The sequence below is a fragment of the Neovison vison genome, chromosome 13 (genome assembly GCF_020171115.1).
Source record: "Neovison vison isolate M4711 chromosome 13, ASM_NN_V1, whole genome shotgun sequence".
NCBI lineage: Eukaryota > Metazoa > Chordata > Mammalia > Carnivora > Mustelidae > Neogale > Neogale vison.
Window position 1 is genome coordinate 65,735,881 of NC_058103.1, and position 20,579 is coordinate 65,756,459.

The 20,579-nt window shown below is 40.2% G+C and overlaps 1 protein-coding gene across 1 annotated transcript; it reads left to right on the forward strand.

The window, feature by feature from the left end:
- Positions 1-739: 739 nt before the first annotated feature.
- GPR33 (G protein-coupled receptor 33) lies at positions 740-7,153 on the forward strand. The gene is made up of 2 exons (XM_044230348.1): positions 740-867; positions 5,050-7,153. Exon 2 carries the CDS (start codon positions 5,056-5,058, stop codon positions 6,073-6,075), a length of 1,020 nt encoding a protein of 339 aa, XP_044086283.1. The 5' UTR covers positions 740-867; positions 5,050-5,055; the 3' UTR covers positions 6,076-7,153.
- The last annotated feature ends 13,426 nt before the right edge of the window (positions 7,154-20,579 follow it).

Here is a 20,579-nt window from a genome sequence, read left to right on the forward strand (position 1 = left end):
GCAGAGATCAAAAGGAAACTGAGCAGGAAAGAAATCGAGACACTGAGGTCAGCAGAGAAGCTAATCCTAAAAAATGTCAAGATGGACTGGGGAGACGAAAACAGGAAATGCAGGACTTGGTTTATAAATATATTACCTGTGCTGCAGGATTTCCTTATAATGAGATTTCCATGATACAGTACCCAACTCTGTGTTCTTTCCAAGCATTCTCAACAATTGTACAGATCCAAACAAGAGATAAAAGTCTGCATCTTTCTCAACTAAATAATATTAATCTTTGCCTTGTCTTCACACATTTCATTTTAATGTGAAACTCAGTGGTTGTTTCTCTTCCTGACCATTTCACTCCAGCGGAATTAGGTAACTAGTTTCCAGACTCACTTTTTTTTTTTCCATGCTAGATATTTACCACTTCCCTATGCACCCAGCACCATGCTCCATATGCTAATGACCACACTCCACTCAAGGCCAAGGGGGTGCTTGGGGGCGCAACCACATATGAGAAGGTCATTTCTCATCAGTGTCTTAACACCTGCAACAAGCTTATCAACCTTACATGGAATGACTCTTTATGGAATTTTTAAAATCTCTTCTTAAAATGGAGAAATGATTTGAAGAAGTAGTCCTTTTTCTACCTCCCTCTTAAGATACATTTCACAGAAAAAGGAACTGGGAAAGAGCCAGAAGACCTCACAGAATATTTAAATAGTAGGCTCAAAGTTGGGGAATAGGATCAGCAAGAAGAAAGGCAGACGAAATGAAGTCAAAGTGTCACTGATTTTTGTTTCTGTCCCTGGAGAGAAGACTACTGTCCTAGAGTCATTCTGGCCCACATAAGACCACCTGACATGCAGCTATAACTCCAAGGTAAGATTCCCTGGGCCAGCAGGTTTTATCCTCATGCTATCATCTGAATAAACCCTAGAGGCTTACTCCAGATCAGCTTTCCAACCCCAGAAACTGCACAGGTGGCATTGCCTTATGATTCACTGAATCACATGAAACCCTTGATGCTTAAAAGTGAATCTCTTGCTGCAAAGAAATTCGGGGAAATGAGTGTACAGTTTTCTAGTCCCTGTGGTGGGCAGTGAGGGGGAGCCTGTACCTACCATAGCAACAAACTCAACAAGAAATCCAGATGCAGGGCCTACAGACCCTGCAACCTCCAACATGTATCAGAAATCTTCAGATTTGAGCAGTATAAAGGAAAAGTATCATTTGGAGGAAGGCCAGTGCTTTGTTTTTTTAATTAAATGCTGTTGTGTTAAATGGGATAGGTCATTGCTAATGACGAACACACTGTTTGGGAGAACATTCAATGAATTTGTTTAATTCTTGGGCAAGTTTTTAGAGCTTTAGTAGAAAAGCTGGGAAAGAACAGGGGCATCTGGGTGGCTCGGGCAGTCCATCATCTACCTTCGGCTTAGGTCATGATCTCATGGTTGTGGGATCGAGTCCCGCATTGGGCTCCTTGCTCAGTGGGGAGTCTGCTTCTCCCTCTCCCTCTGCCTGCCTCTCTCCCTGCTCATGCTCTCTCTCTGTCAAGTAAGTAAATAAAATATTTAAAAAAAAAGGAAGAAAAGAACATACCACTATACTACTACATTACAATGAAGTTTCTAAATTAATACACATCAGCTGCCCAAGGTTCTTCTGCCTACCCCCACAGAAGCACAGTGTTCCCAAGGAGTGGGAGAGGGGTCTACCGAAAGACTCTGTGCCAAAGGTAACACTGTAGCAAGGCCTCAAAATAACTCCAAATCTGAGAACTTCTGCCCCAATAGATGAACATTTAGATTTTTTTCAGAAGTTACTGCTGGTCTTCTGAGATTCAGTAGGGAGATTTTGAGGAGGAGGGGACTGCAGTGGCCAGGTGGCCTGCAGTATTAAAAGGGCAAAATGAAGTACTTGCTAGCCTTCAAATAACAAGTTGAGCAAAATAATAGGTAAAAAGTTATTGAGTGTTTAATGTGTGCCATGAACCAAGCTAAGTGTTTCATATACACTGTGTCATTCCATCCTCATAAACACTCAGTGGGTTTTAGAAAGTGAAAGGGGCTCAGAGTTAAGAGTCCACAGGACTGGTAAGTGGTAGAGAGAGAATGGAAACCCAGGTCTATGGGACTCCAGAGCCCAGGTTCTGCTCCAGTAATTTATACTCAAGCACTTTAAGACCATGTTAAAAGCTCTTTAAGAATGAAGAAATCTCCTGGTTATTGTGCAATTAATCAAAGCTCCTAGGAAACTTTATATTCTATTCAGAACCACTACCCATGTTGCTTTTGTTCAAGCCCCACATTACTTTCAGATGCCTTTCTATAGCTCAGCCACACAACTGTTTAAAAACAAAGCAAAACAAAACAAAACACTTCCCTGTAATTCAGATATCCAGTGTTTTATATGCACATACACCAAAAAACAACATGCGCGCGTGCACACACACACACACACACACACACACACACACTGCAGACCTATAAACACACACTACACAGATAAATACACACAGACTATAGGCATCATACACCATACACACAGAGGCCACACACAGATACACACACACACACACACACACACACACATCCCCCTCCATGTACACCCCATGGATTCAAACACACATCACAGAGACACACACAAGACTATATATCCATATACATGCAGACAAATACACCATAAATAGAGACAAACCAAAGACACATCACACAGACACAGACACACATGCACAGATACACACACAAAGGCTATCCACACACAGCATCAGAAATTCTCCATATGATTTTGTTTCTCCTTCTTTACTCATATTCCAATGTCTCTCCGGTTTCCACCATATTCTTCATCTCATTCACATCTCACCTCCTGCTGCTGGTCTGTTCTCTCCATCCCACTGCATCCCAAATCAGGAACACAAGCTCTTTTCCTTCGATTCCCCAAGGCAACCACCGATACAAGACAGTTGTGATTAAAAAGAAGGGACATTACACCATGTCAAAGCATAGCAAATGGATTAAAATTGAATATTAGACAATTCTTCATTTTAAATCCTCTGCGCCATTTCTGCTTCTCAGAATATCTCACTGAATTCTTCTCCTCCTCAAACCTCCTAACTTCCTGCAGGGTTTTTCCTGTACCTCACTCTCTGAAGACCAAATCCCTCCTCCCTCTACTCATGGCCCCAGGGCTTTCACACAACCTCTTTCGCAGGTCCCACTCTTCCACTCACCATTGCCACCCATTCCATGTGCTTAGACTTCGCTTTTTATTCAAAGCAGACTACTAAGGTATTTTCCTAAAAAGGACAATTTTTCTTTTTTCTTTTTTTTAAAAGATTTTATTCACTCATTTTACAGACAGAAATCACAAGTAGTCAGAGAAGCAGGCAGAGAGAGAAGGAAGCAGGCTCCCTGCTGAGCAGAGAACCCAGTGTGGAGCTCCATCCCAGGACCCCGGGATCAGGACCTGAGCCAAAGGCAGAGGCTTTAACCCACTGTGCCACCCAGCTGCCCCAAGAGGACCATTTTTCTACTTTGGAGAAAAATTTTGCAACTTCTTTAGAAGGCAGAATTAACTTAAAATAATTGAGGTTTTAATAGTAATTATTTTATTTATTCTCTCCATATATTAAGATGTTTTTGCTTAGTGAAAAAAATTAGCAATCTCCATTAAAGCAATTTATCCAATTTATCAAAAACCAATTTGTTGATATGACTGTTATATATAATAGCTATTTTCCAAAACATTCTCAGGTTCATATTTTCAATACTATAGGAATCCTTTTCCAAGAAATGGGCTAGCTTGGATCATCAAATACTCTGCTCATGGAGCATTATCAAAATACTACACATGAATTACTAGTTTTCAAAGAAGTCACATAAAACACTGGTGGGGTTCCTCACCTGCCACAAAAATGGAGGGACAGTGGGAAATATTGATAAATAAGAAATTTAACCCCTGTAATCCTCACTTTCTGTTTAAATATTTGTCTTTATGAGGAAAAAAAAGAAAGGACTCTTTTATAAAGCTCTTGGCATATAAAATGTATTAGATAAATATCAACCCCTTGACCTCTCTCCCTCTTTTCCTTCCCCAAGTAAGAACTACCACTATACTCAACAGCACATGCTCCTCTTTGACTGGTGATTTTCAAGGCACATTACAATCTTTTTTGGGGGGACGGGGCAGAGGGAGAGAGAGAATCTTAAGCAGCCTCTCCACACCCAGAGTAGAGCCCAAGGTGGGGCTTGATCTCAGGACACTGAGATCATGACCTGAGCCAAAATCAAGAGTCAGATCCTTAACTGACTGAGCCACCCAGACGCCCCAACATGTCACCCTGTCATGGTGCTCTAGCCCAGGGCTCCCAAATGAATATCGGTTCTTATCACATGCTGACTATTAAAATACTAGCATTTACTATATATAATAATTAGCTTATGGGAGAAAACTATTTATAGCTCTGAATGATTACTGATTTGGAGCAGTTGATAATTTTGTTACTCAATTTCATTACCAACATTTGCCCTGACCAAGATTTAGTCAGGCAAAACTGATCCTACATTGCCTTATTTAAGAAGTTATGATTATGAAGGACGGTCAGACTTGGTTCATTTCTAAATAGAAGATGTTTGGCTACCTGAGCTCATTACTTCAAGTCAAAATATCCCCAACTTTATTTCTCTTTCATGTTAATTTCATCTGTAGTGTTTCCATTTTGGATATTCAAATTAATCTGATCTTAATTCTTCATACAAAATAAAAATATAAATCTCAGGAAAATATCTGATTTGTATCATTGTAGAAATATTATGTTTGTCATTTTATATTTTTTTTTTAAAGGAGGCTCCACACCCAATGTGGGTCTTGAACTCAAGATCCTGAATTCAAAAGTCACATGTTCCACCAACTAAGCCAGGGCCCCCAATGTTTGCCTTTTTAAAAATCATGTCATTTTGGCCCTTACTATGCAAAGATTATTGTTTATATTTCTATATTTAACCTTTTTTTTTAATTTTGCTTCTCTTTCGTGGTTGTTTTCTGTTTCTCTCTATATAGGTAATTATGGATCTGGTCAACTTTACTGATTTGCTCAGTGTCTCTACTTTAGTAAGAAACAGCACTCACTTTCCAGTTCCTGCCTCAAATGTGATCATTGCCTTTCTGCTGTGCACGTCAGTTATAATTGGTACCATCACCAATGGTCTCTACCTGTGGGTGCTAAAATTCAAGATGAAAAAGACTGTCAATACGCTCTTATTTTTTCATCTCATTCTCTCCTATTTTATTTCAACATTGATTCTACCATTTATAGCCACCACCTATCTTCAGGACAATCACTGGAGCTTTGGAACTGCCATGTGCAAGATCTTCAATGCCACTTTGTCGGCAGGGATGTTCGCCTCTATTTTCTTCCTCTCGGCCATCAGCATTGACCGTTACCTTCTCACTCTTCACCCAGTGTGGTCACAGCTTCACCGAACCCCACGCTGGGCTACTGGCATCGTCCTGGGAATCTGGCTGTCCGCCACTGCCCTCGCCGTGCCCTATTTGGTTTTCAGAGAGACAAAGGATGACCATAAAGGAAGAGTGATCTGCCAAAATAACTACGCTGCATCTCCTAACTGGGAAAGCAATAAGATGCAGACATTAGGGAAAAGGATTCATGTAGCCTGTTTCATCAGCCGCTTCTTGCTGGGCTTCCTTCTGCCTTTCTCTATCATCACCCTTTGTTACAAAAGAGTAGCCAACAAGATGAAAGAGAGGAGCCTGTTTAAATCTAATAAGCCGTTCAAAGTCATGGTGACTGCCATTCTCTCTTTCTTTGTGTGCTGGATGCCCTACCATGTACACCAGGGCTTACTTCTCACTGAGCATCAATCAGTACTTTTACAGGTGACTCATCTACTTACAGTGATAACCATTTCTTTCAATGCTCTCTTTTCTCCTACACTCTATCTCTTTACTGGGGAGAACTTCAAAAATGTTTTCAAGAAGTCCATTCTTGCTCTGTTTGAGTCAACATTCAGTGAGGAATTTTTGGCAGAAAGGACACAAAACCTAAATTCAGAAGCCTACATTTAAATTTTGGATCCCAGAGGAAACAATGGACACTTAATCAATTACACCATCAGAGATATACCCTCTGCTTTTATAATATATAATCCCTATATTAGAGAGACATCTAGGCTGCACCATGGCTAGATCTATGACTATGAAAAGGGCTGTAAGAAAGCAAGCAATGGGTGATGTTGCAAATATAATTATTCTTACTCTGTTTTTATTGTGGTAAAATATATATAACATAAAATTTGCCATTTTCACCACTGTAAAATGTACATTTCAGTGGCATTAACTACATTCACAGTGTTTTGCAGCCACAACCATTTCCAAAATTTTTTATTACCCTAAAGAGATCAGTTCATTGCAGCGATTAACTAATAAGTCCTCATTTCCCCCTCCCACAACCCCTCATAACTTCCAATCTACTTTCAGCCTCTGAATTTGCTATTCTAGATATTCCATGTAAGTGAATGCATACATTTCTTATTTTGTGTCTGGCCTACTTCACTTAACATGATGTTTTCAAGGTTCAGCCATGTTGTAACCCACACCAGAACTTTATTCTTTATGGTTAAATAACAGTCCATTGAATGTTTATTCCACGGTGTGTTTTGTTTGTCCATTCTTCTGTTAAGAGATATTTGGATTGTTTCTACCTTCCGCTATTGTGAATAATGCTACTGTGAACCCTGATACACAAGCATGTGTTTGAGTCCTTGTTTTCAATTATTTTGAATTATTTTGAATTACTGAGTCATATGACAACTTTATGTCCGAATTTTTGAGGAACCAGCCACACTTTTCCACAGCAATTGTACTATGTTACATTACCATCAGCATGTGCAATTTCCACTTTCTCCACACCCTTACCCACACTCATTATTTTCCTTCTCTTTTTTTTCAATTATAGCCATCCCAGTTGGTGTGAAATGGTGCAAATGTGATTCTCAACCTCTGATTTTTGAGGCTACAGGAATATCAATTTCTAAATAGCAATTGTGTCTACTGATCTGACTTTTCTGTCATAAAATCTTCTAGCAAATAGACATTTGGACTAAGATCCCTTTTTATTTACATAGCACCTAAATGATTTAATTGCTTTGGTCAAAATTTAACATGGGGATGACAAAACACTGATTTTGTCCTATCTATGTTAAAGTACAAAGAATTTATACTATAATGTTTTCAATGTAAAGATATCTTAAATGTCTCTCTTCAAAACCTATAGATTGAACTGTCTCAGAAATATGTGACTAAGATCATTACAAATGTTTAAAAATCTACCTGGGTTCACAGATCTGTACCTCTGAAACAAATAATACATTAAATGTTAATTTAAAAAAAATTTTTAATTAAAAAAAGGAAAAAAAGAATCTACCTGGGTAATTTCATAATGTATTTAATTTTAGAATAGCCATAACAATACTAATTTATCTTCCCTGGTTTCAAGTTTTGGTTCAAATTCTTGCAATACCTTGTAGCATCTAAGTTATGTAGGATTGCATAGTATCACTGACATAATTACGTTTCATAATTTAGCTCATTAGTTCTATATATCAGTCAATAGATACTAATCAATAGATAGATCTAGCTCTCTGGTTCAACTGATACAGAATGCAGACATTTAAGCCAAAACACACACTCAGCCCCTAAATATTCCAACTGGCTTTGCATAACCCATTCCAAGACACAGGCATATATCCTAATCAGAAATCCCCAGAATGGGTGATATTAATTACAAGGGGTTACAGAAAGGAAGGAAAATTAACCTTCATTACTAATTTTTTTTAAGAGAAGTAATGATAGTTTGATGCCCTAGAAATGCTGCTAACTGACTTAGCATCACTGTCTCCCTGGCATCTGGGGGCTTGGTCTCTCTCTCTTTGAATAGGAGGAACAAAAATCTTCGGGTAGATGAAGACTTTTCTTTTTGGCCCCTATTTCATGCTTTGGGAGCCAGAACAGTTTTCCCAGAGCAGAAGGAGTAGGACTGATGCCCAGTCTGTGGCTCCAAAAGTCCCTGCAGCAAGCAATGACCAGCGCTTCTTCTCTCCCCCAACTTGTGTATCTTGACAAGCCCACTGAAGTTTATGTCCTGAGATTCGAGAAAGTTATTGGATGGAACCTATGATTCTTTGAAACAAGAATAGTGTCAGAAACCTAGAAGCTATATAGAGAGTCTTTTGTCTTTCTCCTCAAACTTGCCACAATAACCAACAAGGAAGGGCTCTTTCTTGTTTTAAAAAAAAAAAATTTGTTCCATCTCTCTGTAGATTGTAAACTCCTCAAGGACAGAAGAAGTCTATCAGCCATACTATTTCCTTTTCTTTCCTTTTTTTTTTTTTTTAGATTTTTATTTATTTGTTTGACAGAGAGATCACAAGTAGGCAGAGAGGCAGGCAGAGAGAGAGGAGGAAGCAGGCTCCCTGTTGAGCAGAGAGCCCGATGCAGCACTTGATCCCAGGACCCTGAGATCATGACCTGAGCCGAAAGCAGAGGTTTAACCCACTGAGCCAGCCAGGCACCCCACTATTTCCTTTTCTATAATATTATACATGATTGGTATCTAAGAAAAGATACTTACTGAAAACTGAATATGGATCATCACAATGTGTGATTTGAAAAATGACCTTAGGTATAAAATCATAAGATTGAGCCAGTTTTTTATTTAACAAAGATTTACCATCACACTTACCTTGTGTGCAGGCATGATTCTGTATCCTTTACAAATAGTAACTCACTTAATCCTCTAGCAAGTCTATGAATTAGGCCACACTGTTATCCCTATTTTACAGACTATGAAAGTGATGAGTTTGCCCAGGGCCATAGACTAGTAATTAGAAGAGGCAGTGTGATAAGCCCCAGCAGCCTGGTCCTAGAATCCATGCTCTGAACCACTATACTCACTGCTTCAGGTCATTGTGAGGAGGCAGCAAGGCTGGGCTTAGAGCCCAGATCTACCTAGTCTGTTTATTTCAACAGAAGTCGGCTGCAAAAATCCAACAAATGCCCAGAAAATACCAGGATACACACACAAAGTAAAAATTTAAAAATAACATTGAGTTTATAATCAGGAGATCTGGGTGGCCTTTGGCTTTGCCTCTTTGTTTTATATGAGGCATTATCCAAATTTCTGGGCCTTAGCTTCTTCATCTATAATATGGGGACATTCCTTATTGAGACCGTGGAAATGAATTTGCCTCTAAAATATAAAACTCTGCATCCATATATTATTGAGAGTTTTTTTTTAACTGGTCACTTTGAATTTTAAGAAAATGGGATGGAAACTTAAGAAAATTCTCCCAGAATGTATTTTTTAACTTCCCATAAAACTACGGTTAACTTTGAGAAAACCTGTCTGTTATAACTGTATTGATCACACCAACCTCCTCACTATTATAAGGTCTCAGAACTCTTTTAGTGGTTTTACTATTGAAACTCATGTTTGGAGACAGTCTTTCAAAACAATGTGCCTATTAGCATCCAATTATATAAACGTGCTTCATTACATCAGGATCAAATGTGATCAAGAAAAGAATACAAAGATGACTAGAGACATGTCTCAAATGCCAGCTCGAGTTCTTTCCTCAAGAAATGGCTCCTTGGGGGCGCCTGGGTGGCTCAGTGGGTTAAAGCCTCTGCTTTCGGCTCGGGTCATGGTCGCAGGGTCCTGGGATCGAGCCCCGCATCGGGCTCTCTGCTCAGCGGGGAGCCTGCTTCCTCCTCTCTCTCTGCCTGCCTCTCTGCCTGTTTGTGATCTCTATCAAATAAATAAATAAAATCTTAAAAAAAAAAATGGCTCCTTGCTTTCATGAGAGGAATGGGCTTCCCAGCTGTGAACATGTAGGAGGGTTTGTGGTGTAGTGTGGTATGAACAACAGAAGCCAAATTTGTAATCCTGAGAAACTAGGGGCATCAACTCTTCACCAGTAGACTTTATGTAACTATCTAATGAGACTGTGCTCTGAGAATACAACAGTGAAAAAAAACAACCTTGTCTCCAAGGAGCTTAAAGTCTGGTGTGCTTGTTCCGAATTTGGCTCCCCATTATCATTACCTGGAACACTTCTTAAAATACCAGTATCTAGGCCTTACTCAAATCAATTAAAACCCAAATCTCTAGTGGTGGGACCCAGGAATCTGTCTTCTGTTTAAGTTTTCAGGCAGACTCTAAAGTACAACCAGAACAGAAAACCCCTGTTTCATGGGAAAGAAAAAGGAGTTAAAGGGGCATTATTGTACAAAGGAATAAGTGCCATGTTTGGGGGGAAAAAGCCCCAACCCAGCTTTCACCAGTCAGGGTTTTCCCAGACAAATCTTGGAGAACAGAGTTTTAAACACATAAACACAGTACGTAGTATGTAGTACAATGGAGAATGTATAAAAGCCCCAGAGGGAAAGAGAGCATGAGGCCCTAAAGCAGCACTTTCCAATCATAAATATGCACACAAATCACCTAACAAACATGTTAAACACGGCTTCTGCTTCCCTAGTATGGAGTAGGACTGAGATTGTGTGTGTGTGTGTGTGTGTTAGATTTTATTTATTTATTTGAGAGAGAAAACATGAGAGAGAGAGAGAGAGAGAGAGGGAGAGAGAAGCACAAGCATGAGCAGGGGTGGGGGCTAGGAAGGGAGAAGGAGAAGCAGACTCCCTGCTGAGCAGGAGCTCCATGCGTGGCTCCATCCCAGGACACTGGGATCATGACCTGAGCTGATGGCAGACACTTAACAGACTGAGTCACCCATGCACCCTGAGAGTCTGCATTTGTAACAGGATCCCAGGGGATCCATTACTGCTGGTTCCAAGCAAGAAAAGAGTACGACTGAAGTGTAGGTGTGAGAAGCAGGCATGGCCAAGATGAGCAGGAAAATTCAACTAGACCTCCATCCTAAAAGCCTGCCAAGGAGTCTGGACTTGATCCTAGGCTTTATCCTCAGGCATTAGGGAGCCATGACAGGATCTACAGGCAAAGAGTGATAGAATTCAGTTTTCATTTTAGGAAGATCACTCTGGCTGCTCTGATGAGGAGATCAAAACTGGGGGTGGGTAATCGAACTGGACCGTGTTGGAGTAATCCAAGTAACAGATGATGTGGCCTGAACTAAGACATTAAGAGCGGGGATGGAGAAAAGCAGAGTCTTGTCCTGTAAATTCTGTTGGTTGAGAAGTCAAAAGAGAGGAGAAAGTTGAAGATGACTCCTGTATCAATTATTTGCCAACAGCAGATTTCATTCTGCTGGTTTGACCACAAACTGATTTATTAATGGATATTAAGTAGCTCACAGAATTACTGGGGTGGCTGGACAAACCTCCAAGACAAAGATTCCTGGAATAGTGTCCAAAACTTTACCACAGAACCACCCAGATCAGGAATCTGTCACTGGTGTTCTCTTTTTCTTTTTTTAAGATTTTATTTATTTAGGAGCACCTGGGTGACTCAGTCATTAAATGTCTGCCTTCAGCTCAGGTCATGATCCCAGGGTCCTGGGATTGAGCCCCCCATGGGGCTCTCTGCTTAGCGGAGAGCCTGCTTCTCCTTCTCCCACGCCCCCTGCTTGTGTTGCCTCTCTCGCTGTGTGTTTCTCTGTCAAATAAATAAGTAAAATCTTTTTTAAAACTTTTATTTACTTATTTGATAGAGAGAGAAAGAGTGCAAACAGGGGGAGTAGTAGGCAGAGGGAGAAGCAGGCTCTCCACTGAGCAGAGAGCCCAACTGAAGACTAGATCCCAAGACCTGGGATCATGACCTGAGCTGAAGGCAGCCGCTTAACCCACTGAGTCACCCAGGCATCCGATTACTGGTGTTCTCTACTTCAGTAAATAGCAGCAGCTTCTGCTACTGCTCCCACTCAGCTTTGAGCCCCAGCAACTTGCTTTTACTGTAACTGTTGCTGACACCAACGCCACATCTGCAGCAAGTCTTGAACTGTCCTGTGCCCAAGAGCTCTGTCAACACCATCATAAGGAACTGGGAAGCCCTATGTAGAGCCTGTTGATTCACATTGCTCGCTCCCAAGTTTAATCTTGCATGAAGGTATCTGGCATGCCTGCATCCTAGCTGCCATGCAGGCTGGGGAGCGGAGTTCTGATTTCCACCTGAGAGGGAAAAGGATGCATATAATGTAGCAATTTCCCCAAATATAAAAGTGATTCAAAAGTTGATGGTGTCCATTGAAATTAACCAGAAAAGCTTTTCAAAATGATTAGCTTCAGGAAGAGAAACAAAATTGCGTCGTGCTGAGTGGCGTCTGGAAGGTGAGAAGCCAGAGGCTCTGAGCGTAGCAGCTCTTTAAAACTTGGACAATTAAGGAGTAATCCCACCACCTTCTTCCCACAAAAAAAGGAACTCTCACACATTCTACTAATTAGAGATTAATTTGTGTTAAGGGACTGCCATTAAAATGCAAATATACCTTTTAAGAAGGTTACATTTCATTCACAAGTAAATGAGAATTAGTTTAATCAGCTTCACACCCAGCAGTGCATCTAAACACAGTACTTAGAATATTGGACTTTGGGGGGCAGCTGGGTGTCTCAGTCAGTTAAGTCTCTGTCTTCAGCTCAGGTCATGATCCCAGGATCCTGGATGGAGCCTCATATCCCACATCCCCCACATTGGGCTCCTTGGTCAGTGGGAAGCCTGCTTCTCTCTCTGTGCCCTCTCACCTCCCCCTCCCTGAGTACAACTCTCTCTCTCAAATAAATAAATAAAATCTTTTAGAAAAAGAGAGAGAGAGAACTAGACTTTGGATTGTGGCCTAAAGGCAGGAAAACTTCTGAGTTGGAGGTCAAGCCTGGAGTGTACTTTGGAGACAGTGAAGTTCACATAATTCCTGTATAGGGAAAGGTATTCTGAAGAGAGAGTCAGTTGGTGACTAAGAAAAAAGTTGCTTAGTTGTGATATGGCCCAGAAAATCCAGTTTATGCCAAATTGTTTGGGTCGAAGACCTTATCTTCTTTCCAGTTAAGGCCAGTCACCCCAGTTTAGTTTAACTCAGGGTTTCCAGGAGGTGGTCTCCCTTCCAAGTCCTGTCTTTTCCCTATTGGGAGGGAAAGAACACACTGGTAGAAAGAGAAACAGTTTTTCTAATGCTCCCCCATCATTTTCCTTGTCACTTTACTAAATTCTGAGTTCCCTGAGAGTAAAACCTTTATCTAATTCCTCCTGTATTTCCAGCACCTAACTTGGTATCTAACATGATAGATAAATGCTTATAAACAATTGGATAAATACATGCATGCACTTATAAATTAATTCTGGAGTTAGAATTCTATTTGTGAGGTTTTTAGAATGTTCTTCCTTAAGCAAACTAAGAATCTATAGTATTTCTTTCACTTGTCAAAATGAACAGACAAGGGCGCCTGGGTGGCTCAGTGGGTTAAGCCGCTGCCTTCGGCTCAGGTCATGATCTCAGGGTCCTGGGATCGAGTCCTGCATCAGGCTCTCTGCTCAGCAGGGAGCCTGCTTCCTCCTCTCTCTATGCCTGCCTCTCTGCCTACTTGTGATCTCTCTCTGTCAAATAAATAAATAAAATCTTTAAAAAAAAAAAAAAATGAACAGACAAACAGGGAGCTGTCTCTGAGAACACTAGCTTTCCCTCGTCCATCTCAAGCAAATGCAATTGAAGATTTAGGTATATATGAACAATTCTTTGTGGAAATTTCTATTATTATTCACTTCCTATAGGAGTCAGTATCAACTTTATTTAGTTACAACATTCAGAAACAGTAAACGTGGTTCATTATTTTTTTTTTTTGTATCAAATTAGATCTGATTCCAAGTCCCTTCCCTCAAGAAGCAAAGGATTCCAGAAGAGCTCTGAGGACTTGGGTCTTTAATGGTCTCCTATAACATACATCTTATCCAATTCTGTAAGACCCCTTGGAAGCAGCAGCTCCATCTCTTTCTGCCATGCAAGTTGGGCATTTTCACCAAGGCAAGGATCCCAGCAAAATTTCTTCCCTGGGAGCGCCTGGGTGGCACAGTGGGTTGAAGCCTCTGCCTTAGGCTCAGGTCATGATCCCAGGGTCTTGGGACCAAGCCCTGCATTGGGCTCTCTGCTCAGCAGGGAGCCTGCTTCCCTTCCTCTCTCTCTCTGCCTGCCTCTCTGCCTACTTGTGATCTCTGTCTGTCAATTAAATAAATAAATAAACTTTAAAAAAAAAAACTTCTTCCTTGAGGTCTTAGCCATAACTCCAATGACTTGGAAAAAAGGGATGGGGTGGCAGTGGAGGTGGAGGAGCTGTAATGCAAGGACCTTGGTTCATCTTGCACTGATAATTCATGAAGTCTAACTTCACTTCTCTCAACTCTTAGAGAAATTAAGGACCTCCATTAGAAATGTTAACTCAGCTATCTCTGTCTCCCTAGCTGTCATCTTCCAACAAAAAGATGACAAAAGAGTCCCCATTATGGCCTTTAAAACATCTTCCTCAGTCAGTGAGCTTGGGCCCTTTTGCTTCCTTCCAGATCCACATTCAAGCATTCTCTACCCTGTCTTCTGCCCCAGAGCCTGGGTCAGCAACAGGTCTTCTGTTTCCTAGCTTCTGGTAGAGGTTTGCCAATGAGGAGCTCTGGCAGGAAATGCATGGAAGATGGAAAATGGGGTCCATGGGTTATTTCCCTAACTGTCTCCAAAAGGGTCAACTGGAGTTGGCTGAGCTTCTTGGAAGAAAGTCAACTCCTTCTCTTAAGGGTCTGTGTAAGTCTCTACCACTTAATTCCAGACTCCATCCTTTTCTCCCTTCAGGCTGGGGGATGGGTAACAAACATATCAGCTGCTACCATGCCCTGGGTTACTGCACTACCCCTGTGGTTCCTCTACACCCACACCTTTACAAATAGTCCCTTTGTAAATAATTTCCCAGGTTATCCTATTTAGAATGTATTCAATTCCTGATGGGACTCTGACCGACAGTTAGTATGAAAAAAAAAAGGATATTTTTAATTTAAAAAAGCTTGTTTTTTTCTTTGACTATAAATAATATTCTGTATTTTCTTTTCAAAATAATGTGTATGGCATTTAGTCATGGATGTCAAAGAACTATATAAAAGATAATTTCCACAACATTTTTTTTAAAGATTTTATTTATTTATTTGAGAGACAGACAGTGAGAGAGAGCATGAGCAAGAAGGTCAGAGAGAGAAGCAGACTCCCCGTGGAGCTGGGAGCCTGATGTGGGACTCGATCCTGGGACTCCAGGATCATGACCCGAGGCCAAGGCAGTTGTCCAACCAACTGAGCCACCCAGGCATCCCTTTGGGAGGGGAATATGAGAGGATAAGTTTTAAACTTGCAACTCTCATACTAATATAAAATCAACATGTGTCAAAGATTTTTATTTCATTAATATTTAACTCAATAAGGAAAAAACCAGTAAGGCTCAAAAGAGGGCTCAAATCTCCTGTGTGAAGAATTTCAAATAATTCAAAAGAGGGCTCAAATTTCCTGTATGAAGAATTTCAAATAATTTATGCTGATACCCCTCACTCAAAAATGTGTATAGTGACACCCCTTGAGTATGGGTTGTGTTAAGGAATTTGTTTCCAAAGAGTATATTATGAAAGGGGAAGGAAGGTTTAACTTTATTCCGGTTAATCAAGGTTAATATCAAGGTTCATATCATCAGCAATGAAGACATGTCAACATGTACCCTTGATATGACGTAATAAGAATGGCACTTCACCTCTGTGATCCTCCTTCAAAAACCCATAACCTTGGTCTAGTCATGAGGAAATATCAAATTTCCATAGAAGGAGGGACATCCTACAATGTAGCTGACCAGTGTTCTCCAAAACTGCCAAGGTCATCAAAAACAAGAAAAATCTGAGAAACAGCCACAGCCTGAGGAAACATGTAACTAAATGTAATGTGGTATCCTGGATGGATTCCAGAAAAAGGATTTAGTGGAAAAACTAAAGAAATCTGAAAAAAGGATAGAGTTTAATTAACATACCAGCACTGTTTCCTTAGTTGTGACAAACATACCATAGTAATTTGAGATGTGAATAAAGGGGGAACTGGGTGAGGGGTATGTAAGAACTCTATACTATTTTTGCATCTTTTCTCAAATCTAAATCTACTATGAAATTTAAAGTTTATTTTCAAAAGACAGAGAAAACTCAAGGTGCTATACATGTATGATTGGGAAAGGAATGCTGAAATGAATTTACAAAGGGATGTAAAATGGACAAAATCAGTCAGAATCCACAGAGTAATAATTAAATTTTACATTTTTATGGACAGGAACGATTTGCTTACAATTTGTGTTGAACAAGTTAACTTCTATCTCTAAAGAGTTACAAGACAGCCTAGTCAAGGCAAATCCTAAATAGCCCCTTAGGACAAAAGGTATCTCCAGAGGCTCCAGCATTGTCTTAAAAGGATATCTAGAAATCTCTTCTGTCCGTTCAAAATCTTCCATGGTTTTGTTTTGTTTTGTTTTTTTCCTATAAAGGATGCAGGTGTCCAAATTATAAAACATAAAGTATAAAATGAGGGTGCCTGGATGGCACAGTTGGTTAAGCACCCAACTCTTGGTTTCAGCTCATGTCGTGAGCTCAAGGTCCTGAGATTAAGCACCGCATCAGGCTCCTTGCTCAGTGTGGAGTTGTTTTGAGTTTCCCTCTACCTCGCTCTCTGCCCCTCCCCCCTCTCTAAAATAAATGTATAAATCTTTAAAAAAAAAAGCCCTTAGAATAGCTGGCCTGACTTGACAAAATGGCTAACACAACTATACAAATATTCAAAGGGTTATGCAGTGCTTTGCTAAGCTATCACAACACTGTGGACTGAAAACCCAAAGATCAAGGTAATTTATTAGCCTACCGGGGGAAAACCTACAGACTGCCAGATATCCATCACTGCCTTAGAGTTAAAAGCACGTGCAATATCAAGTTACCTAGGCAACCCACCAGCAGATGGTGTGGTGGTGGCTCAGTGGGTTAAGCCACTGCCTTCGGCTCAGGTCATGATCTCAGGGTCCTGGGATCGAGGCCAACATCGGGCTCTCTGCTCAGCAGGGAGCCTGCTTTCTCCTCTCTCTCTGCCTGCCTCTCTGCCTGCTTGTGATCTCTGTCAAATAAATAAATAAAATCTTAAAAAAAAAAAAAAAGCAAATCGAACAAAAGAACAATCAATATCAAGTTTCAAATCCCATCCTCTACCTGGTTGTACAAACTATTCATGTTAAAAGATAGACTCAGCTCTTAGATGGGGAACTGTCATTTTTCCAGGCCTCGGATTTCCACCTACCTAGAGGGGCTTTGACTGGATTAACATTCTTGGCCTCAGTTTCTGCCTGTGTAAGAAGAGGCTTCCTGACAAAACAGAGACCTGCAGTTCGGAGCATTTACCTTTGGACTTTTTTGTTTCAGGCTCTTATTTAAGAATGCTTGCTTCCTCTTTCCCCACAGTCTTAATGCATGTGGCCAGGTATCTTAAAGCCAGAATCCACAAGGGCCTTTCCAACCTCAGTTTCCTGTACTCTGGTAGAAGAGTAACTATCTCACATAAGAAATTATTAGGAGACTTTTGAACATGACGTAGTATACATGCTTGAACGCAAGGGCAAAGGTGTTGATCATGCCCTATTTGAGAATTTCCACTCTGTGTCACAGCAATATTTCTTATTGAAAATGAATAAATTAGTATTCTGGTTCTAACCCAATTTGTGTGCATTATAGTTATTGTGAACTAATTTCTCAGAACCTGATCACCTCGCTAACCAATGAAAAAAATAGATCTCAGAGCTTTCAAGTGGGGGGCCTAGATTTCTTCCAACCTCTATAAGATTAAAACAGCTATCTTGGGACCCTAGGTGGCTCAGATGGTTAAGCGTTTGCCTTTGGCTCAGATCATGATCCCAGGGTTCTTTGATCAAGCCCCACATCCAGCTCTCTGTTCAGCAGGGAGCCTGCTTCTCCCTCTCCCTCTGCCTGCCACTCCCCCTGCTTGCATTCTCTCCCTTTCTCTCTCTGTCAAATAAATAAAATCTTTTTTAAAAAACCACAGAACTCTAAATCAATCACTGTACCATCTCAGAGGGCCTAGAATGTATTCCTGCATAACCTACTAGCCCTATGATCTATAGCACTACAGCTGTTCAAAAACTATTCCTGCTCAGTGATTTCTTGCATACTTTTATGCTCCTGTTCAACCACCAACCTCCCCAAGAGCCAACTTAATGATGCACTTCACCTTTTACTTCCTTTTTTTTTTTTTAAGAGCTTGGTCCCAGGCCCCCAGGATCATGATCTGAGCCCAAGGTAGATGCTTAACCAACCGAGCCACCCAGTCGTCTCTCTCCTTTTACTTTTAAATTGAAAGAAATTGTATGATGTGCACCACCTCAACATTATATATGATGGTATGAAAAAATATTCCAAAGTGAAGTAAACATTGCTAAGAGAGTCATTCGAAAACAGGATCAGGGGAGTATAGAAGAAGGCATATGGACCTCTGTTTCAATTTTTTGAACACCGTGGACTTCTGATTTTTGTCAGTTGCACCTCCACCACCTTCCAGAACACATCCTTCTACTTTGGACTGAAATAGAGATAATGTAATCTAACTCAGCTAAATAGCTCATTGTTTATTAGTCATTTTAACTCTATCAGCACCAATCACAATTCAATCAAAGAAAGTCATATAACCTTCTGGGCTTTACCTTTATATGTCTGCACTTTGCACTTTCAATTCTGAACACACTTTCAATTTCAGTCCAGGATTATGGGTACAGAATTGTAATCCCTAAGTCCCCAAAATAAAACTCCTGGTTACTTTATAGACTCTTCTTGATTGATTGACAATGGATGCAACTGTTTTTTGTTGTTGTTTTTTGTTTTTTTTAAGGAGTTTTGGTTTTTTTTTTTTTTAAAGATTTTATTTATTTATTTATTTGACAGAGAAACAGGGAGAGAGGGAACACAAGCAGTGGGGGTGAGAGAGGTAGAAGCAGGCTTCCTGCTGAACAGGGAGCCAGATGCGGGGCTCAATCCCAGGATCCTGGGATCATGACCTGAGCCAAAGGCAGATGACTGAGCCACCCAGGCGCCCCGGGGATAACTGTTTTATAACCCAAAGTGATATATCTGTGAAGACTGCTGCATACTCTTACCATCTCGGCACTCCAGGCAAGAACCATTGTTTATCTATTTGTTTCCAATTTCTCCCACTGGGACTTACTGATAAAATTCTATTTTCTTTACTCCTAGTGCTTTATGTTTATTCACATTTTACTGTTTTATTGCATGTATGTCTTGCCTTCTTAAATTCTTTGTGGAAAGAGATTAGGTCAAAAAATAAAATACAGCTATGGTGAGTGCTGTGAAGTGTGTAAACCTGGCGATTCGCAGACCTGTACCCCTGGGGATAAAAATACATTATATGTTTCTTAAATAAATAAATAATAAAAATAAAATACAGCAAGGAATACCTTAGTGCCTACTCTCTACTGCCCTCTGCAGGTGAAAGGAAAGCATAAGTGAGTCACAATCTATTACTACCTGCAGTAGTGGCCAAGACATTCTCACCTAACAGAAAGGTTTAACGCAACTGGTGACTTTTGAGAGATTACTCATTACCAACCCGACTCCACCTATTCACAGGAAGGATTGCCCAATTTGCTAAAGTCCCTTCACTGTGGAAAGATCTCTCGGAACCATATATTCTATTTTCAAGAGAACTTACTGTCTTCTGTACTCAATACAAATGGACATCATAGGCCTCTCTTACTCTGGGTCAAGGCTAAAGGTCTTTATGTCAAAGTTCCTTATAGCTCTGTAAAACTTAAGTCTGGGAGTGAAGAGAAAAGAGATTCAATATTTATAATGAAATAAAGATACAAACAATGCAGCTTGTCTGTGCTTTGTAGACAAATGTCAACAAATGCAGGACACCCTGCAATGCAGCAATCAGAGATAATGTGAGATTTTGCTTTTTGGTTTTAACAAAAAATATAAAGCAGCCTGCAAGATAACCAGCAAACAGGCAGCTTCAATTTTGTATAGAAAGGACCATTGAATATGCATAGATTATTTTCTTCAGTCACACTACTTTATATGGATAACAACACTGTCAGTGATGTCATCTTCTAAAACAACAGACTCGAATGTATAGGCATAGTGTGTCAACTGAGCCCAAATCAATGACCTGAGTAATGCAATCATGGTAGCACTATTATTCCTCATCTAAACCCTTCAAGCCCATAGAAAAATAATGCTAATGTGATGCATGTTCAAGGAGCAGGTTGTGTGGGAAAGAAGATCAAGGCTTTGTCTAATTTTATTTACATTCTAATATCTACTTACAGGAAACCCCACAAAATTTAGCATCACTATGTTCATCAGAACACGTTTTATTTTTGCCTTAGCAGCACGATAAAAATTTTATCAACAATGACACACTTTCTTGGATACGAATATTTTCAGCCAGGATATTCTCTAAAGAACTTCACTCCAAGTGTGTATTCACATAGCATACCAACATCTTCCCAAAACTACAGCATCAGAATAATTTCTA

Bases quoted from the DNA above. Each gene is read 5' to 3' on its own strand.
- GPR33 (XM_044230348.1), top strand. From the start codon at position 5,056: ATGGATCTGGTCAACTTTACTGATTTGCTCAGTGTCTCTACTTTAGTA.